Source organism: Hipposideros armiger, unplaced genomic scaffold (assembly GCF_001890085.2).
Source record: "Hipposideros armiger isolate ML-2016 unplaced genomic scaffold, ASM189008v1 scaffold_358, whole genome shotgun sequence".
NCBI lineage: Eukaryota > Metazoa > Chordata > Mammalia > Chiroptera > Hipposideridae > Hipposideros > Hipposideros armiger.
In genome coordinates, this window is record NW_017731708.1 from 829,765 (window position 1) to 852,568 (window position 22,804).

The 22,804-nt window shown below is 35.3% G+C and overlaps 1 protein-coding gene across 3 annotated transcripts in view; it reads left to right on the forward strand.

Annotated features, from left to right (window-relative positions):
- ORC3 (origin recognition complex subunit 3) overlaps positions 1 to 22,804 on the forward strand; it is a 53,764-nt gene that overhangs the window by 12,900 nt on the left and 18,060 nt on the right. For 2 of the 3 annotated variants that reach the window (XM_019661704.1, XM_019661707.1), the window contains exons 7-13: positions 1,093 to 1,223; positions 2,866 to 3,025; positions 4,262 to 4,375; positions 8,378 to 8,511; positions 9,004 to 9,067; positions 14,185 to 14,301; positions 15,138 to 15,217. In XM_019661704.1, coding sequence (XP_019517249.1) covers positions 1,093 to 1,223; positions 2,866 to 3,025; positions 4,262 to 4,375; positions 8,378 to 8,511; positions 9,004 to 9,067; positions 14,185 to 14,301; positions 15,138 to 15,217 — 800 coding nt within the window. The remainder of the gene's footprint in view (positions 1 to 1,092; positions 1,224 to 2,865; positions 3,026 to 4,261; positions 4,376 to 8,377; positions 8,512 to 9,003; positions 9,068 to 14,184; positions 14,302 to 15,137; positions 15,218 to 22,804) is intronic. The other variant, XM_019661705.1, reaches the window with a different exon arrangement.

Genomic DNA, 22,804 nt, shown 5'->3' on the forward strand with positions numbered 1-22,804 from the left:
CAAGGTCATTCTGTTTGTGGGAGAATGTCATCTAGTGACAAAAACAGCATCTGGAATTGGTTTTGCTGCGGATTCTATCTCTGTGACAATGATGTATAATGTTAATATGTTATCTCTTTGGTTCCTCAGTATTTGCTTTTGTACAGTAGAACCAGGCTGCCAGTACCCATTTTCACCTTAGTCCAATTAGAAATATGTGTGTGTGTGTGTGTAATCACACACACACACACACACACACACACACACATATTTCTATATAGTAATTCTATTTAGAATATTTGGGGAACACTCTGTAAGTAAAGTATATTTAACAAACAGATAAATAAATGTAAGTTCCATTCTACCATGTTATATGTTAGTCTCTGGTGAAAATGAGTAACCTAGTGATTCAAAAAACCACAGCCTTAGTTTGTAATGCTGTATAGCCATATAGTATGGGAAAAAATACTTACTATGCTGACATTTTCTGATGAATATATTTACTGAAGTCATTATAAGTAAAGTTTCATTTTGCTTTATATAGGTATTAAACTGGGTTTAATGCTTACTATAATATCTTAATTTGATCCAGAATTTTAGATTTTGTAGATATCAAACACTACATGAAATTTTTGTCAGATATCTTTAAAATATTGGGGTTGGACCAGGTGATATTTAATATGCTTTTCAACTTGAAATTTATCAGCACAACAGCAATTAGTATTATCCATTATGCTTTTTAATTAAAAATACTAGTCTCAACTTAAAGCAAAGCAAAATATGACATTCTGCTAACGGAAAAATCAGTCTTATAGAGACTGTTCTCTTCTCCTCATGCTTTCCCTGTCATTGTCTCAGTAGCAGAAAATGTAAATATTTAATTTGAGTTATAGATTTTACTGAACCTTTTTCTTCTTGGTTATTATTCCCATGTCAGACACAGAAAGATTTCTGCTAATAACTGTTAGAAAGAGTTCCTATTTATTATGTGGGAGAAAGGAATGAAATAATGTTACTTTGAAATGTAAAGGGAGATGTATCTATTCGTGACATTATGGCCTTGTTTGGGTGGTAAGGCTTACTTTACTCCTTTTTTCCACCATGGCTTAAAAGAAGACAGACCCAAAAATGCCAGGGAAAAAGAGGACTTCTAACCAACGGCATTCTCCTCCTGTTGTGCTTATCTTAAAGGATATGGAAAGCTTCACCACAAAAGTCCTCCAAGACTTCATAACTATCAGCAGGTAGATGGTATATCACCTGGCTTTTGTGCAAAATTCTTTTTATTAAGAAAACATACAATGTGTAACTTAAAAAACAACCTTTTTCAGAGAAAATGAATAGCAATTTAATTTCATTTTAATACTATCTGGATGGAAACCAAGATGATATCAAATTTCTTATAATTGAACACTCAGAGACCTCCTATCAGATTTTCATTTGCTTTTTGAACAAAGAATGAGAATCAAAAGACAAAAGTTAGTCCATTTTTATTTAGTGTGGTAAGGCAATTTAAAATGTAGTGTCTCTCACCAAGGTTGTCTGTCTCGTTATTGACCTTTAAATGGATAAACTCCTACAAATTGAGATATTTTTGTCAGCTCTTATTTTCTGATACTTATCCACCCTTAGAAGTCCTGAGTTACGTATAGCTCTACAGAGCAAGAGTGTTTTGTGAATAACATTATCTTATATAATATTTTTAGTGAGAATCTACTTCCATGATCTCATTGTATCTTCAAGGCAATTCTGTGAGACTCAGAATTGAAGTAACTTAACACCCACCATTTTAAAATCCAGTGATATGCATTTCCCATGGTACATTTTTTAAGATACAATTTATTTTGGTTTTCTTTGTATGTTACCTTGCTTAATAGTTATGGCTATCTTCGCCTTAAAGCTATATTGTGTAATAATTTACTAATACACTTATTTTTATAATGCCTTTTTCCCCTCATTGAAATTAAGTTTTCTATCCTAAGACTTTTCTTAATGCTAACACTGCACTGCTTAACATGCTGGGAAAATGCGCAGTACAGGATAGTGATAGAAAAACTGTACTTTTTTGGAGATCAGACTTGTAACTACTTTTACCATCAAAATTAAGGAAGAACTTAAAACAGTGACAGAGTCTAGGCACTTTACTCCTACAAAGGTAAAACTGCATATAGCTAGAATACTGAAAAGCAATAGCTAAGAGGAGGTAGCAAGCAAAAGCATCAGCCATAGTGCAGGACTTTGACCTGCTGTAGCTGTCAGAGTACTGTTTTCCATTTGTGTTCCTACTGTTAATGCTAAGAATCAATTATATCCGATAAGTTTGAGTTAAGAATGCAAGGAAACGATGTAACATTTTTTAATGTCTGTTACAACTGTCTTGTGTTGTAAGAAAAGTTTTCTAATTCTATTATGGCTAGATGACAGAATGTCTGTTCCAAATGTCCATACATAGCATAAATTACCTTCAAAATCAGTGAACTTAATGTCACTAAACTCTTAAAGCATTGGCTGGATATCTGTGAGGAAGACTGTAGGTAGGACTCATACTTTGAGTGAGAGGTTAAATTGAATGGTATCTAATAACTCTTCTAATGCTTGAGGCTGTATAACCTTACAGGGAGGCAGTTGATCTCCCTGGACCTCCTCTATTAATTAGAAGAACCATTAATAGATTGATTTCAGAGCTAGAATATCTGGGAAATCACTATTTCTATGACACTTTAACAGAGCAAAGTGAATGACCTAGAAAATTTTGGTATTTAGAAAATACTTCTTAGCAGTATCTAATAAAGTAGGCATTAAAATAAAGGTTGTCTTATTTTGAAATATGTATTGAAATATATTTGCTAAAGAAATCCCACTTTTGTATTTTCCTTTGAAAACTAGTCAACATCTACATGAATTTCCACTAATACTTATTTTTGGAATTGCCACATCTCCTATTGTCATCCATCGGTTGCTTCCTCATGCAGTATCATCTCTGTTATGTATAGAACTATTCCAATCTTTGTCTTGCAAGGAGCACCTGACTACGGTACTTGATAAGGTAAAAGAAAAAAATTTACCAGTAATAATAAGATGAAAAAAGAAAACTAAGATAGATTATGAATATAAGTGTTAGTGATAAATTTCTGCATCTCAGAGTATGATATTGAACATATTCTTTCACATATTTTAATATTTTCATAGTATAGTATTGCCTCTGCAGATAAAATGTAAGATTTATGAAAAGAATGTCATCTATCAATCTGTATCTATCAGTTAAGTCAATCAGTTATTACTCAATGGAAAATTGTAGGTTTTTAAAATAAATTTTTTTAGAATTTAATGACTTCCTGGTAACAGTAATAGTGTTTTGACTCTTACATTTTATATTAAATGATTAGAAATTTTTAGTGGACTCTTTCCTGTCATGCTGCTCTTGATTGAAAATAAATACTGTACTAACATTTTCCCAGACCTTAGCTCTATGTTTCTACCAATATAGAAATACCGTTCTTGAGTATTGACCTTCCACAAATTGTTGCTAGATTCAGCTCCTTTAAGGTGTGCTTTATGTTGCTTGTGTAAGGTAAATTAATAACAGCCTTTCATTTATTTACTAACCATTTCTATAGTTTTTCCCATGAAGGTTATATCCATTGGTTTACTGACACTTTCAAGAAAAATTTTCCAGCTATATTATTAAACATTGCTTGGTTGTGGCCAAATTCAGGTGGCCTTCTATAACAATGCTTCTGTTTAAAGAGCCTAGTATGACTTCATTTTCAGATGAACAGTCTTTACTATAGGCCATTGAAAATTAGCTGAGTAATACAGATTCAGCTATTTTGTGTTTTTAAAATAGACATCAGTTAATTTTGGGTTTCTCATTTAACAATGCATAATGTGTTCCTCTTCATTAATGTGCATCAGTAAGGATGAAAAAGAAACCTTATCAGATAACAAGAATTGCCAAAGCCTTCAGCTTCTTTAGTGGCTTCTGATGGGAGAAAAGGAATTATATATTTGATAGGCAGTGTTGTTTTAAATTAGGAATTGAATGGAGGATGATGGATGACTTTGATTCTGAAGATATAGTATGAATTCCTTCTTTTTGTTATTGTTATATCATTTAATTTAAAATTTTGGTTGATATTTGACCTAAAAATCCTAGCTACTGTTAGAGCTTTCATAGTTACTGTGTCATACTGTTATTCTTTGCTTCATTATTAATACTTGATATTTGTGAATAGTAAAGACTAACAAGGAGTGTGTCCTGCCCCCCATTTTTCTTTTTCAGCTACTTTTTACAGCTCAGTTTCCCTTTAAACTAAGTGAAAAAGTATTACAGATTCTGACCAACATCTTTTTGTATCATGATTTCTCAATTCAGAACTTTATAAAAGGACTTCAGGTAAGAAAACACTAATGCATTTCAAAATTCACAAGCTGATTCTAAATAATTTGCATGCTATTTCAAACTGACTAGTGTGATACTTAAGGCATTTCAAATGGCAAAATCTAGAATAAGGAAATTCAAGCTATATTATTCTAGGTTCTACTATTGCTTTGTTACCTTGCAGCAAGAATGTAGAGAATATATTAATCAGATATCAAAATGAAAAAAGACCTCCCTCCATTCCAGTGCTTCTTAACCATTTTGTGGAGGTGGGGGAATAAGGGACCTTTTTTGAAGAGCCTGATGAAATCTTATGGACTGGCTGCCTGTCTAGGAAATGTTATATATGAGGAGTCACCAAAGTTTTTCTGTAAAGGAGCAGATATTAAATATTTTTGGCTTTGCATGCTGTGTATGGTCTCTGTTGCATATTCTTCTTTTTCTTATTTTTACAAAATAACCCTTTAAAGATGTAAAAAAAAATTTCTGTGCCATACAAAAATAGGCTGAGGGCCATAGTTTGCTATTCCCTGCACATCTATGTGTGTGTTCATTCATATTTATTCTCATATAAATGCATCAGGATTGCATTTTCCACTAAGGTTTCTTGAATTACCAGAAAAAAATTCATGAACTTAGTTTCATAACATGCTCTAAACTAAAAAAGGACCCCATTCTTCAGTTGTTTAAAACTTCATATTATTTCCTCCTTTTGGCAACTACCTAAAACATCTTAGCAAAGTGTAGTCATTGTGAGCACATGTCAATTATCAAGTTGATTAAAACCTATATATTAGTAACCTTCAGTACGGAAATGCAGTATGATAATACCTCATATATATGCAGTTCCTGGACGATTATAAATTACTTCTTACATGTTCTGATTCCACGTAAAACACTGTAGTGGTCTGTTATGGCTAACAAGTGTTTTTTTGTTGTTTTTAATTTAGATGTTTAAATATATTTTAAAGCAAGAAAATATTATTTACCTTAGTAATATGTGAAATTCAAAGATATTAAGATATAACAATTTCTAATTTACTTCTCATTCATTCATTTTATTAATTTATTTACTCATAAGTATTTATCAAGAGCCTGCTGTAAGCCAAGCATTGTGCTGAGCCCTGCAGATACAGAGCACAAAGAAATCTCTGCCTTCAAATTGCTCACTGTTTAATGAAGGAAGCAGAAGAGTAAACCTGCATTTACCGTTCTGAGTAGTCAGTAATATGATAGAAACATCTCTGGAGATTCTATAGAACAGAAGTGTATCCTAAGGAAGAAGAGCTAGCCAGGTCAGAATTGGAAGAGCATTCCAGGCAAAGGCAACAATAGAGGGAGAGAGCTCTGACAGAAGGATATTGCAGTAGTCTAGAGAAGACATGACAAGGGCTAAACTAAGGTGATGATAGTGGGACTAGAGAGGAGGAAACAAATTTGAGGATGAGATAGAATCAACAGAACCTAGTGACTAAGTAGACAATAGGCTGTGTAAGAGAGGAGCATAAGCAACAGACACACAGGTTTTAGCTTAGCACATGTATTGGAAATTGGTATCACTTATTAAGTGTACATGTTAATATAAATAAAAGAGTCAGTTTGTTAGAAAAGTTTATTTTGAATATGGTTAATTTAGGGTATGTTGGACATAAAGATTTGGCACTCGGGAGAAAGATCCGACTAGAAATAAGATTTATCATTAAAAGGTGGTGGTTGAAGTAATGTAATGAGGATGAGGCATAAAGCAGAGGAGTGAGGAAAGGACTAAGGGCAGAACCCTAAGACAAACTGACATAAGAGTGAGCAATGGAAAAGGAGACTAAAAACAGAAAGGAAAGCCAATAGAAAGCAGAGTATCAATGAAGTCAAGAGAAGAAAGAGTTGTAGGAAATGTAGACTAGTCTCAAATACCGTTGAAAAAGTGAGCGAAGAAAAGGACATTAACCAAGTTATTTAATCTCTCTGGGTCTCAGTTTTCTCATCTGTAAAATAAGGGAAATCAGATTAGATGATTTTATAGGTTCCTGAAAATTTACTAAGCACCTCCTTTGTGCTAGGAACTTCACTAGGTAATTTAGTTTGTTTCATTAATATGTATTATCCTCAGTTTTGCACATGAAAAAACACATTTAGGTTAAGTAGGTTGGCCACGGTCACATAGCTAATAAGGGGCAGAATCTTTATTTATTTATTTATTTATTTTTAAGATTTTATTGGGGCATTGGGGGAGGGGAACAGACAAGTTGCTGTTGTTTTGTTCTTCAGTCTAGTTGTGGAGGANTTGCTTCACTGGCCCAAGTTGGCACCATCATTGCGCTCTTTCCGGGTGAGGCAGATCAGTCACCGGCTTCTGGACAACCGCTCACAGCGGCTGCTGGCCGCTCACGCTGGCTGCTGGCTACATACGGTAGCCCATGGTAACCCACTGCAGCAGGGGATGCAGCCTAGCCGTTGCCGGCAACCCACAGCAGCCCAGCTCCAGGTCGAGCTGCCGTTCACCATCTTAGCTGTAGAGGGCAGTGTCAGTGGCTCTCATATGTCGGATCCGAACCGGGGCCCTCTGGCGTCGCAAGCCAGTTCTTAACCAATGTGCCACTCGGCCAGCCCAGGGCAGAATCTTTAGACCCCATTTGGCCAGTTTTCCTAAGTATAAATGGGAAATTGGTGTAAGTGCTGATTTCTTCAGAAGGTATGTTTTTTTTTCTTATATTTCTTGAGGGCATATAATCATTCTGCATATGTTGAAGTCCTTCCCTTATTAGGTAGATCTGTTAACCAACTTGTTAATTGACCCAGATATTGAGAATAAGTTGGACAAAAAAGTTAAGTGATACTGGGTTCTTACCCCATCTATTATTCTGCTATAATTCATGTGACTTGTTCCCATTCCTCGCCTCCAGCAAGTCCCTTATCATGTTTGATTTTTACTTTTCTTATGTTTAAAAAGTACATTAACATTGGAGTATGTATTATCACATTAATGTAATTGGAAAATATAGGAAAGAAACAAGATTATGTTAATATGTGCAAAAATAATTTAGCACTTGGCATGAGCAGTTCGTTTCTATTTTCTACTTGCTTTTAAGTTAGGGTGGTGCTTTGCCTTACAGCCCTATACTCCCTCCAGAATGGACTATTTTGGACTTCAGCCTAGGTATCTGGTTTTTAGCTCTATAGGCTGAGAAATTCATTATCAGTTTACCCAGGAAGGATCAGGCTCAAATATCTTAAGAGTGATATATAAACTAGCATGTAAATTTATTAATTTGTGATGGGGATTGCTATTTTCCAGTGATGGGAATGTGTTTTGTCTACTATCTAGGGAACTGTCTCTCCAGTATGAAGGTATCTAGAAAAACCAAACTGGTCACGAGAAGGTTGCTTAAAGCAGAGTTTTTAACATTTGGAGAGTCTTACGAGATATCTTATCAGTTATGGCAGAATCTGGAAAATCATTCTCCCTTGTACTGTGGAGACCACAGCATTCTAGTTACTAGAATACTTATTCTGTCAGATACTGTACCATGTTTTCCTCTGGGAAATAAAACTGCACTTAAAAAAATCATCTTCTTTAGCCATTCGTCATTTTTCATCATTCTTTTTTTTATCAGTAGGCAAAGCTTCTACCATTGTAGTGTTTTATTTAGCAGACCATTTTTTACACTGACTCTTATGAGTTTTTGGCCATCAATTAGACCTTTAGGTCATACCCCAGTCCTTTCCCCACCACATTGACTGTTATTGTGATAGCCAATCTATTTATTTATATTAGTTTCTTTTAGCTTATATACTTCAGAGATTATAATTTTCTGACCTTGTCCACAAAATGGGAGCCCTAAAGCATTAAATGTATATAGTATTTATGCATTGTTTGTAGTGTTATTGCAACATTACCAAATGTATTGGTGCCTTAAATACTTTTGCTATTAAAAAAAAAACTTAAAATTGAGCAGACATACAGCAGAAGATTTACTGCCAAAATATAAGAAATATATTTGATCTTCACATTTCTTTCAGCTTTCTCTGTTAGAGCATTTCTATTCCCAGCCCCTCAGTGTCCTGTGCTGTAATCTCCCAGAAGCCAAGAGAAGAATAAATTTTTTATCAGATAATCAATGTGAAAACATCCGACGTCTTCCATCATTCAGGAGGTAAAAAAAAGAAGTACATATTTAACATATCTTATAATAGAGGTTGGGGCAAAATAAGGGACCTCATATCCAGTTATTTTTGAAGTAGGAAAAGGAAAAATAACCTTTTCATTTTTTTTTTGAGCAAATTAAAACCCTTCTGTTTTTAATTGTGAGATTTCTTTGTTGAATTTGAAAATTTGGCATAAAGAAAAATATTTTTTACAAGGGGACATAATTTGCAGATTCTCCAGAGTTACTTTTTATAAACAGAATTTTGTGTTTCTGGAGTTTCTGGCCTTTGTTGATGATTAGACACCTACACTATGAAGTGCAGCAGATTTAAGGAGTTAAAAATTACCATTAAACCGTGACTGTCATCTTGAATTTATTTTTCAGAAGAAATGAAAGAATGTGCCCACCAATCGAGGTAGTTTTTTTCCCCCATATGCTATTCAAATACTTAGAATGCTTAATTTTCTCTTTTTGTGTATGGGATGGTAAACATTTTAGGTACGTGGAAAAGCAAGCTGCAGAAAAGCAAGTTGCTCTATTGACCAATGAGAAATTTTTGAAGGTAGGAATGTGGATGTGTTTATTTCAGTTTTATTCTGTTTTTTCTTCATGAAAAATATGCATATAACATTTATTGAGTTAATTTTATAGAACATATCTGTACATCCTAAAATGCTTTGCAGAACAAAGTAGTAGGTCTTGATAATCATATAGGAATGTTACTATTAAGGATGGCACAAAACCTCATCTAAGAGAGAAGATTTTTTTTTTTATTGAGAAAAAATATTAACTAGAACACTAAGTTTCTTCTGTCATCTATTTTGAAAACACTTTTTAGATCTCAACTTTCTTTCCACATAGCAGTTTTGGAATCTGCAGGCAATCTCATTTTAATGATCTTTTAAAGACTGTCATAAATAAAAGCACATAGAAGCTATGCAACTTAGAGACCCACTGCTAAGTGCGTATTGATTTGATTTGAAAAAATGTCATTATATAATGGTAATATAATGCCAGGAAAGAAGTAATGAACTTAGAATATATACACTGTTCTGTTACCTAGTTTTGTTTTGCACTTAATCATGGAAATCATACTAGTACTACAGAGTGGCACAGTATTTTATTGAATGAATGTACCTTCATTTTATTTAACAAGTCCTTTACTGATGGACAATTAGAAACGCATACTGTCACACTTATTTTCATACTCTTCATGCCTTTTTTAGGAAAAAGTTGTTAGAAAGTTGTAATAAAATTAAGGTGACATTGAAGTTAAGCCCTGGTTATATGTGTGAGTTTTGCTGATACACACTATTTTTAAATTTTGAATAAATGAGTGTTAGTTTATAGAGGGCATGAATTCTGTATAGTTCTAAATACTAATTTACTTCCTTGTTGTAAATTCTCAAAAAAGATTAAGAATGGTTCTGTTTTAATTGAGGTATAATTGACATACAGCATTACAGTGGAGAATGGCTTTTATTCGACATTATTTGTAATGCAGAATCCACACTGGGCTATAATATAAAATCACTTCTAGATTGGGTTTAATAATCATTGTAATAATCTCTATAACCTTTTCAGAGCAGTATAGAAAGTCTTGAAACCCTAATGGAGGTTATTTTGATAGAAAGGAAATTTAAGAACCACTAGAAAATGGATGCGTGCGTGTTTACTGAGCCTTTTAAGATTAGATAGATTAGCTGTCTGCTGAGTGAGCTAGTTGCCAAGTGCATTTCCTGCTAGAACTTTCTGTCAAGGTTGTGTTTTCACACGCCAGGAATAGATTTTTTTAAAGAGTACCTTTAACCATTGAGGTGACAAAGGGAAAGACTGTCTAGGCTGGTCTGTTATAGATATAGCCTGACATTTATCTTTGCTTTTCGGTAACTTTTTGCGTATTTTCTATGCATTTATTTATACTGTACTTGTTTTTGTTGCACTTATCAGCCCTGTTTCTTATTATCTGTGCCATATTCATTTTAGGATTGCATGTTTTGTCATTTAGAGGCATATTTTCTTGAGACTTACATAGAGAGAAATATGATGGAGCAGAAAGATTTGTACCCTTACCCTGAAAAAGTTATCTGCAGGTTACCTGCTGAATTCAAAGAACAGAAGATGTCTATGAAAAAAGTTAATCAGTGTCTGTTGACTTTTCTAGTTTAGAGTAGAGTGTCTTTGGTCGTTTTATTATAGTGCTGTGATTGGAGACAGCTGAATTTGAAGGCTGTATTACACGTTGACTGGCAACGCACAGCCTAATAAAAATGTGGGGGTTTTTTTAGGTCCATAGTGTTTTTATAAAAATCTGAGTCAACATTTACAAATTGAGAAAATTTACATTACAAATTGAAACTTTTTTCTTCTTTTCAAAAATTAGTAAACTTGGCCCACATTCAGCAAGACAAGCAGTTGCTCTTATTTAAAGGAGTGACCGAGTGTTGGCCTTCATTCTTAATGCACTTCTTCCTTCAACAAATATTCTCTGAGTGCCTACTTTGTGTGCGGTATTAAACTAGGTGCTGAGAATACAAGAGTGAACAAAGACAAAACCCCTGCCTTCATGGAGCTTACATGCTATCAAGTTAAATAGGTAAAATATATGTTAATGATAACTGCTAAGGAGAAAACAATGAAGGAGAAAAAGGGAATATGAAGTAGGTTGTGCATGCAGAGTGGGATTGAAAATTTAAATAAGGGCCCCATGAGAAGGTGAATTTTGAGTAACGACCTAAAGGAAGTTATAGAGCTTGCCATGCAGGAATCTGGAGGAAAAAAATGCCAAGCAGAGAAACAGCAAGTGGAAAGGAGCTGAGGTTGGAGCATGTCTGGCATGTTTGAAGAGGAGTGGGGAGGCTGTTATGTATTTGTTCTGTTTTTCTTCTAGCAGAGAAATATTTCCGTTCCTTCTTCTGTATCAAAGATCAGTAAAGACCATGAGGTCGTCATGTTTTAAAAACAGAAGAAAGTGTACCTGTTTGGGACATCATGTTTTAAAAACAGAAGAAAGTGTACCTGTTTGGGAAATAATGACTTCCTGGGCAAAGTGTATTTCTGTTGAAAAGAATCACTTTTATCACAATTATGAAATAAAACAGTGGCAGCTATGACTAGTATATAGAAAAGATGCCGGACGAAATATTTAATGACCAGAAAACAGGATTACTGTTTCAACAGGCTTTGTTTTTGCATGTTTATTGTGTGATGCTGCTGTAATATGTTAAGTGGGAAATTTTCTCATACATCAAAACCTTTTGCAAGTTTGAGTTTATAAAAAAAGTGTTCATAAAGTGCATTAGGAATTTTTGGCCTGAATAGGTAAAGGCATTTGCAGATATGTATCTCAGTAAGACAAAGAACTTAGAGAACAGATTACATGGAAAAAACTGAAGTTAATCATTTGTGATATTTTCTGCTGCAGCTGATAACAGATATAACAGTGGAATCTTTCTTATGTGGAGATGAGGTTCTAAAGTCAGCACATGAGACGAAGATCTGGGGTGGTCAGAATTACTCTTGAAAATCCCTTTGAAAGGTGATAGATCTTCTCTCATTAAATTCAACAAAGCCAGTTTTATTTGCAGCGTTGGAATCAAAACTCCATTTCAATTGAGCATCAGATGAAATAGTCTGCCATTATATGAACAAAGCAGAACATTTTTTAAATGCTAGAATTCCACTCAGCCCAGAGATGTAGTCACATAGTATGAAGTATAAGGGACCAAGACCATCTGGGAGAAGAGAGTGTTCACCTCTCTCATCTCATACTCCAGGGAAGGGTTCCTTGAATGTGCGGCATGCTCATACTGTGTAAGTGTTGATTTTCTCTCTTCATCCAAGTAAATTGAACATGTCATTCAATTCTGTGTCACTCAGTTGTTTGCACATATAGTTACTTCACAGAGCAAAAGTAATATTACAGTTAGTATGAAGTGTGATTATTATTCAGTAATAGATTCCTTTTTCTTCAGAATAGCCCCCCATTTAAAAGCTATTTAAGCTCACATCAAGGCAAACAATTACTGGCTGTTTTCAATCTCTGTTAGAGTTTACAATAAACATAGAATTAAAGTGTGCACTTTCAGTGGTGGTTGAAGTACCCTTTGTACTGATATACTGGTGTACTAGTGATAGGAGATCTAGATTTTTGAAATTACCGCTAAACTCAAATACTGGGAGGAAAAACATATTGATATTAAAAGCTTTTGTTTCATTTGCCCTAGGCTTTCAGATAATGACCTATAGATTGCTGACCAAGGAGCTGATTTCTAAGTGAGTTAGAGTTTAGGAAAATATATCAGATTTCTTGCTTTACATAGGTTAGATGTACTTGAATTTATTGATACATGAGGTATTATTTTCTGCATGGTTGACTGCTAAAAACAATGGATATCTGCAAAATATTACTGAAAAAAAAAAAGCAGCCCAGTAGTTCAAGTCCTTTATTGGACTTCTTAGAGGGGAAAAAAATTTGCACTGTTCAGACTGAGTCTGAGTTGTTCCAAGATTTGTGCCTCAGACACCACAAGCACAAAGAACACATCAGGTGGCTGAGTCGAGACATAGGTTTATTGAGCCTTACAGACCAGGGAGAGTCCCCGGTGTCGGTGGCTAGAGGGGTAGTGACCCGTCTGCAGGCAGACAAGAAGCAAGGTTATGTAGGTACAGCAAAAGGAAGAGCATTTCGTGGGAGAAATCACCTGGCAGGCTGTCATGTACACAGCGTCTCAAGAAGCCAGGAGATCTTGACCGCTGCCAGCTTATCTGCGTGTGGGCCAGGTCCCTACACCATACCACAGATCATAATCCTCTTAAGAAAACATTATGGAAGTAAGCAGTTATGAAAGCATTTGAGGCCTGAAAAATATTTGCTAGAATGCAGTGTTTCAAAATGACTCCTAAACTATTTCAGAAAGCTCTGGAAAACAATGTTCCTTCCCCACAAACCCCCACCGTCCCCCAAAAACCTTTTGAGATGAATTTGTAGGAGTAGTCATCCCATAGGTTTCTTAAAGACACTATCTCCCATATCATACTTAGGATTATATTTCTAAATTATAGATCTTGGCTTCAGATTTCTCTTTTTCACTATTTTTTTCTTAATTGATAAAATAAATAAAACCAGTACATATTGGAGATTCTCAACAAAAGGCAGAATCACCTGTCGTGTTTCTTCTACAGTGTTTCTTCCCTTTCAAGCACAACTCTAGCAGTACTTTTTAAAAAACATACATCGTAAGTGGAACCCCAGCAACTGTTAATTACATTGGTCCTGGGCTCTCTGGTTATCTCCTCACTCTCCTGATGCCAGTGAGGTAGAGGTAATAGGCTTACTTCACTGTGGCACCAGGGACTGGCACAGGTAGGCATCCAACAAGGTGCTGTTTTGCACACTTGTATTTTGGGGGGCCAAGTTATTGTAGCAGTGCTGTAGATAGGAGGAAATTACTTACAGTATTAATTTTGGTATGTGTAAAATACCACCAGATTTGATACTAAATCGGAAATACCTAGCCTTTATCCTGGTTTTTGTGTGAATTATAAATTCTCAGAATTAAGGAGGTTAATTTCTAATTTTGAATCTTCTCATCATTTTCCAGAAATTATATTTCATATCTATGAAATAGATTTTATTTTTAAAATTACCGACTTACATATGTATTCTGTGATTTTTAGGAGGAAACACAGTTATTACTAGAAAATCTGCATGTTTACCATATAAATTACTTCCTGGTTTTGAGATGTCTTCATCAGTTCACCTCTTCTCTTCCCAAGTACCCATTGGGTCGACAGGTAACTAAAACTTCTTTATTTAGAATCTATGAAGTCAGAATATTGGTAGTTTCTTGGTTTGACTTCAGTAGCATTCAGGCATCAGAATTTGAAATGGATCCAAATCTTGCAGTGAGTGCACAACCTAAGTCCATCCCATCTGTACTGGTAATTTTTTTGTTCTATGGCCACAACTAGAAACAACCACATGAATCCAGTGGTGTTCCTTCCCCTACAATATATTGTGCTAAAGCATTTTAACTTTATTTAATACCTTTCCATCACTTAAACAGAGAGCTAATTCTCCACCATAGTGAAACAGAAAAAATCTGTTTGAGAATGCTTAATGGTTAACTTTGCATTGCACCAGGAACTAAAAGGGAAACTTACTTCTGCTTCTTGGAAATAATGCTCTGCTGGCCTTTGTGTCATACCATAAACCTACGAGCCATCTGTAGACTGGATGTTAATGAAGAATTCTGTATCCCTAAATCTTTGCATCCTTTACTCAAAGGTTTAGAGAATTAATATGTAAATGACTTGTTTATAAGATAATTTCTGACATTAAACCTTCTTTTTAATAATCATATTATCATTTCTATCATTTTTTTATTGAAAGTGACCAGTGATAACAGCCAGTCCCAATATAGTCTCATTTTGCCTTTACAATACATAAATGGTGTTCTCATAAAGCCCGATCCATGTGATATATGCCACGTCTGTTACCATCTAAAGAAAATGGTTGTTTTTAATAACATTAATTTTATGTCTTGAACATTTATAATTTCGTCACACTAGTAGTGTGCAAACTTAGTCCTTTGCTTTTGGCTCCTTAAAAGTGTGCTGCTTACTTACAGATCAGAGAGCTGTACTGCACGTGTTTAGAAAACAACATATGGGAATCAGAGGAGTATGCATCGGCCTTGCAGCTGCTGAGGTAGTTTGTTTTTTTTCTTCTTAGTCTTCTCTAAGCCTGCCAGTAAGTAACACCTTCCTCCAGACCTCTGCCTACCAAGGAATTTCATAACTAGCCTGTTCTGTCTAATATTTGTATCTATCTTGAATTTGTGATCGTAGCTTATGGTGTTTTTAATGTAGCAACCATCCATTTGTTTTCTGCTTTTACCTTGATTTTGAACTTGTGATTTTTAAAGTAAAACAAATGTTTGTTTAGTGAAATACTAACACTACACGAGGAGAACTTAGGTATGGATAATTTTAATCTAGCCAGCTTGATGTCATGACAAGGAAAGTGCTCATGGAAAGCAACCTCACCATGGCCCTGACCTAGCTGGGTGCAGTAGCAACATCAGTAGGTGAAATACATCCTGTGAAGGAGGCCACTGCTGACCTTGAGTAGTAACCTCCAGTAGGCAGTGGCCTTGATGCCTTCTCCCACCTGAGCTGGCTCTGACCACGGTAACATTGGATCTTTTGTAAATTATTTATCTAATATTATATGAATATATAAGATACCTTAGAGTTATTATCAGACATTAAAGATCAGTTATCCCTGAAAAATGTACCTTTTAAAGTTATAATCATTTGTTTCCCTTGGCTTTACTTCTTATATGTGTGGAGACTTTCTAGTTTTCCATAAAAATAACTACCACTTGGACTGTAAGAAAAGGAAAATCAAATGTGAGTTAAGTTTCTGCACATAGTCTTATAATTTTCCTCAGTGGACATAAATGCTTATATGCAAATATAAAGAAATCTGGGAACTGAATATTTATTAAGTCTTGTCTTCCTCTGGACTCACAAGAAAAGAACAGATGGGCATAGTAGGAGGAAAAGTCACTTTGAAAGCACTTTAAGTCCAGAGACTTAATAATACAAATGTTAGTGATCTAGCAGGTGCAACTTAAGATAGGACACTAATTTTATGCTATCTGGAAAAATAACTCCCCATGGAAACTAGATTGCCACTGAAAAGCTATGTTTTAATTAATTTTATTAAGTGCTAATGAAAGATTTCTGTGTATTTATATACTTCAACTGGAATATTTCTGAAACTTCTTTTGCTTTTTGTTCAAGTTAACGTACCTATCTTGATTCTTCTTGCTGGGTCTCCTCTTTAACCTTCATGGTCAGTGATTATCTTCCTTCTCCTATTGGGTACGCCCAAATTCACAGATTCCTTTGTCAGGGAGGGACTTGTTCTTTTCCTTCTGCATCTCCCTGGCACTATAATCTTGGGGTACAAGTCAAAGATGAAGGATGCCAATTCCACACTAGGGTAAGAAAACATGAGCAATGATAATAATGGTGATAGTAGTAACCACCATATATGAAGGCTTACATTGTGCTGGGCACTGCCTTAGGCACTTTCAGTACATTTTCTAGTCTAATACTCAAATACATCTTTGGGCAGATACCATTAACCGCACTTTACAGTTGAGGAAACCGAAGCACAGATAGTGTTTAAGTGATTTGCCTGAGAGCTGTTAGCTGTTGATGGAACTAGGATTCTAATCCAGGCCTGACTTCAAAGCTGTTGTACCTTCCACTATTCTTTGCTAAGATCTAAAATGTGGATTTAGGGATCTCAGTAAAGTGGAAGCAATAAATAAAAGCAAAGTTTCAGTCATTTTGCTAAGCTGAGGTCAGAAACATAGGAATATAAAAACCACTAAGGATCAGATATAGCAGCTACAGCAAGGACAGGCAACAGTCGGCTACAAGAGAAGGAATCTGGGAACCTTTAGACTGGATTTCTTTTCCCCTTTGTACAGATTAGAGGTAGACGAAAAGTCAGGGACACTTGTCAGCTTAGACATTCTAAGAATCACCTGAATTTAGGAATCCAGACGTTCCCATCACCTGTCTGCCAACAATTCAAGTTATGAGAGAAAATAATAAAATGATCACTGAATGTTATTTAGAAAGAAAAACTAAGGTACTGTTAGAAACATAGTCTAGTAACAGTTCCAATTTTAATTACTTTTCTTAAGTACCTCAAAGGCAATATTTCTCTTGAAAAATCCCTTTTATTATTTAAGTAACCATAGAACTACTTGGTGAAATATTTAAATAATTAAATTTTTTAAACAATTAAAAAGTACTTAATTCCTAATATTTGTATGGAATCACAAAAGACCCCGAATAGTCAAAACTATCTTGAGAGACAAGGTGGAAGCATTATGCTTCCTGATTTCACACTACGTTACAAAGCAATAGTAATTAAAACAGTATGGTATTGTGATAAAAACAGACACAGATGAACGGAACAGAGAGCCTAGAAATACACACACATATTTGGGCAATTACTTAATGACAAAAGAGCCAAGAATATACAGTGAAGAAACAAACAGCCTCTTCAATAAAGGTTGTTGGGAAAACTGGGCAGCTGCATGCAAAAGAATGAAACTGAACCACTATGTTACATCATACAAAAAATCAATTCAAAGTTGATTAAAGACTTGAACATAGACTTGAAACCATAAAACTTAAAGAAAACATAAGCAGTAATCTTGACGTTGGTCTGTGCAATGCCTTTGGCTTTGACACCAAAAGTAAAGGCAACAAAAGCAAAAATAAACAAGTGGCTTACATCAAACAAAAGCTTCTGCACAGAAAAGAAAACCATCAACAAAATAAAAGGGCAACTTACAGAATGGGAAAAAATATTTGTAAATCGTATGTTTGATAAGGGATTAATATCCAAAGTATATAAAGAATACATAAAACTCAATAGGAAAAAAACAGTCTGATGAAAAAGTGGGCAGAGCATCTGAATAGACATTTTTCCAAAGAAGACATACACATGGCCAACAGGTACATGAAAAGGTGCTCAACATCAGTCATCGTCAGGGAAATGCAAATCAAAAATACAATGAGATATCACTTCACATTTTCAGTGTGGCTATTATTAAAAAGGCAAAAATAACGTGTTGGTGAGGATGTGGAGAAAAGGGAACATTCATGCATTGTTGGTGGGAGTGTAAATTGGTGCAGCCACTATGGAAAACTGTGGAGGTTCCTCAAAAATTTAAAAATAGAACTACCATATAATCCAGCAATTCCACTTCTGGGTATTTATCTGAAGGAAATGAAAACACTAACTCAAAAAGATATCTGTACCCCCCATGTTCATTGCAGCATTATTTATAACAGTGAAGACATGGAAACAACCTAAATGTCCATCAGCAGATGAATGGATAAAGAAAGTGTGTGTGTGTGTGTGTGTGTGTGTGTGTGTGTGTGTGTCTGTCACACACTATATGTGTAATATATATATAATTATTATTGTTATTTAGCCATGAAAAGAAAATCCTGCCATAGCACCAAACTCCTAGATAGGATAGATTGGTGGTTGCCAGAGGCTAGGAGTTGGGGGTGGGGTGGTGGCCAAATGGGTGAATGTGGTCAAAAGATACAAACTTTTAGTTATAAAATAAAGAAGCCCTGGAATGTAATGTATAGCATGGTAACTATAGTTAATACTGTATATTTGAAAGTTGCTAAGAGAGTAGATCTTAAAAGTTCTCGTCACAAGAAAAAAAAATTGTAACATGTGTGGTGTCAGATATTAACTAGACTTAATGTGGTGATCATTTTGCAATACATACATATATCAAATTATTATGTTGTACACCTGAAACTAATATAATGTTATATGTCAGTTAAATAGTTTAAAAGTATTTATAAGGAATTTGTCATAATTTGCAAAAATGTTTGTTACGTATTCATGAGTGGAAAAGTCCTACAATATTTTATATCACAGTTATTTTAAATATGTATGCAGCAGATATTGATGTGTATGTGGGGAGCATGTTGGTATGCCTTTATAATATGTCATAATTTGAGTACACTGGTTCTGCGTGTGTTCTCTAACTTTTCCTCTGTGAGTCAGTCAGTTCTTAGAACCTGAAGACCACATCCCTATACAGAATATGAGTTGGTTAATTTTTCACTCAACCAAATATTATATTGTGTTGTTGGAAAAGTCATGATATATTTTGTCTATGTTATTCAAAGGTCATTTATTTATATAAAGAACAAAGATCAATCAATGATATATTGCCCATTTTGTTCGATAACCTTTTGCCATCTTTCAGTGAGCTTCATAATTCCTCATTCATAGAGGGCCTGTCTTTATTTGTGAAATACTGAACAAGGTGTTGACTCATAGCCTCATCTGAATTGAATGTTATTACCACGCAAGGAGTTTGAAGAGAGCAAAACAAGTGGAAGTCTGACGGTACAAGGTCAAGCGAGTATGGTGGGTGTGGCAACACATCCCATCCAAGCTCCAGTAATTTTTGACGGGTGATCAAACTTGTGTGTGATCTCGCGTTGTCGTGATGGAACACAACTCCTTTACAAATAGCAAGCTCTGGACGTTTCTGGATGATGGATTCGTTCAAACTCTCCAATTGCCGACACAGTACACATTCAAATTGATCGTTTAGTTAGTTCCTTGGTAGGAATGCGAAAAACACAACACCTTTAAAATCCCACCACACTGAGAGCATAACCTTCCTCTGATCAATGTCTGATTTCGATGTTCTTTGAGGTGAATCATCACGTTGGGAACAAGACCGTTTGTGCACCACATTGTTGTAAACAATCCACTTCTCATCACCAGTTATCAGTTGCTTCAAAAAAGAATTATTTTCCTCACATTTAATGAGCATATTGCAGATGTTTATATGTGCTGTCAAATGAATTTCTTTGAGTTCCTGCGGAGCCCAAATGTTGAGCTTGCTTACGTATCCCAGCTTCTTCAGGTGGTCATGAATACTTGAATGATGGATGGTCAATGTTTCTGCAATCTCTCATGTTGTGTAACGTGGGTTTGATTTGATCAATGCCTTTATTTTGTCATCATCAACTTTGGTCGGCCTCCCTGACTGAGGAGCGTCGCTGAGATCAAAATCAACAGCACGGAATTTCGTGAACCATCGTTGGCACTGACGTTCTTGTAGAGCATTGTCACCATAAACTTCATGCAACTTTTCACAAGCTTGACACGCGTTCTTCCCTTTGTGGAAGTAAAACAGTAAAATATGGCAAAATGCACAGTTTGGTCTTCCATCTTCAACTCGTTGTAAAATCTCCAAAACTCAACCAAATCGCTCAATTATCTTTTAGAATGAAGCTAGAACTGTCAGCTGTCAAATGACATAGCAATAACATGATGCGAATGACTAGTACTTCCAAAAATGAACTAGTGCCATCTGTTGCAAACATGCATCATGACTTTTCCAATGACCCAATATAAGGATGTATCTAAGTTAAAACACCATTTGGGAATAGGAAGTGGTAAAAATGATGCTAACTCAGCAGTGAGCTGGGTGAGTACACTGGCTTTGCCTAGTCAGCTATGAAAGACCGTAAGAGGAAAAATTTTCCTTTCTATTGGAGAGAATCTCTAAACAGCCATCTAGAAACCAAACACTAGATCAAGAATTTTTCAGACTTTTGAAATTCTAAAAACCTTGCTTCAATTTAAGGGCTGATCTAAATCAGAATCCTCAACTTATCGGAACATGATGGACCTGAAGAGTACTGCACCCTCACATCTGTAGCAGTGGATTGCTGTGAAAACGATTCTTGAATTGGAGATAATAAAAAGTGTGCCCCCTTTCTTAGGGGAATTTATTTTGCCCCCACCCCATCAATCAAGAATTACCCATGCAGAGTTAGCCCATTTTCTTCCAAATAAGAAAACCAAAGCCAAAAACATTGAATGACTTCTGCAGTTGGCAGAGATGAAATTTAAATCTGAACCTTCAAAGTTCAGAACATTTTTCAGCCCTATTCCAATTATTTGAGTGGTGGTATAAAAGGGAATTTATATGGGTTTGTGGCCAATAGTCCATGTTCAGAGCGTACTCAAATTTTTAAAATGAGCCAGCTGAGCAAGCTTCTGTAGGCTCAATCTCCTCTCCCCAATCCTGACGCTAGTCATTTTGGCACAGGCTGCGGCCATAAATGAAAGGAGCCACAGTGTCTAGTATGCTTATCCCAAGTGTAACTTTATGAGCTTGCTACAGAAACAGATTTGTAAATTGAAGTTGATTGATAGCTGAAGGAATTTACTTTATACTGAAAGAAATTATTCTAATTTCTGAGTAAGTCTTTTGAGTTAAACAGTAATATATTAGCAGGTCAGCTCAGCTTTCATTGAGTTGAAAAAACATGACCCCTGTAATAATATTAACATTTGATCACTTTAGCTTACTTCAGAGAGACTAAAGATTTGGAATCTAAATGACACAGCTGCACAGTCTATGAGATGCCTCCTAAATAGCACTAATCTAACTTCTGATTATCTAGATTTATCCATGCAGAATCTATGAGACTACACCATTAAAATATAATTTATTTCTTTTAGAACAGGAATTGCAAGTCCTGGATTTACATCACATCAGGTACCTCCACAATTATCTGTTGGCATGTGGTGAAATCAGGCAAACAGCTGACTTGTTGAAGCTCCCTTTAAAGCAAAAGATGTTGAGAGTACTCTTTTTAGAGTAATGGTTTTCAGGCTTCAGTGTGCATAAGAATCAGCTAAGGTGTATTAAATGTGTAAATTTCTGCCCTCTCCCCAAAGATTTTGAATCTGACTGTTGGGAACCCCAGTGTGATGGTCAGCAGGAATCAGCACTTAACAAGCACTCATCTGTCACATTTGGACAGATGGTCCAGGAACCACACTTTGAGAAAAACTGTTCTAGAAAATAAAGAGGAATAAGAAAAGGGTGCAAAAAACTGAGGAAGAAATTAAGCCATCAAAGAAAAAGAAAAGTCTTAGTTGTGGAGAGAGAAGCTGAATGACTTTAGGCAGTTGATCTCAAATTGATCTAGTCTAAAACTGGAGTAAGGTGTTCAGCGCTCATAGTGAGCAGTGCTTTATCGCAATAAACAAAATATCTAAATTTGTAGTTTTAGATTTTCTTTATTAAACAGTTAGTGCCCACTGCCACTTTTCTGCTAGTAAAATGAAAAAGTAACTAAGAAAGACTAATTTTAAAAACTCAGATATAGCTGCTTAAACTTAGTTTGACAAAGTTGGTTTCTTGTGAACTCATACTTTTATAATGAATTCATCAGTTATATATATATATATTTTTTTTTTTCTCTTACTAAAGTTGTTTCTAACCATGTGATAGAATTAATCTTATTCATTTTGACATTCAAAAAAGAGCATGGTGTTCTACAGACGGCACCATGATTTCCAGGGGCTCCTCAACATGAACCAATTTGAGAATAGACAAACTATTCTTCATTAAGTCCTGAGGTCATGAAATTCTTTATCAGCGCATGGCCATTGCCTTGGTCATCCATTGAAAAAATGCTTTTCTGTGCTTGATCTGTGGAGCCACTGCTCTGATGGCAGAGACAACCCTGATTCTTATCTACACTGAATTTTGGCCAAGTGAGAGATTTAGGTGGACAAGTAGACAGGTAATTACAATACAGAGTAATAAGTGCTGCAATAGGTGAGCTCTTGTGTGCTAAGGAATTAATAGACTGGACAGTTATCCTCTGTTTGGAAGGTCAAGCAGTTTCTTGG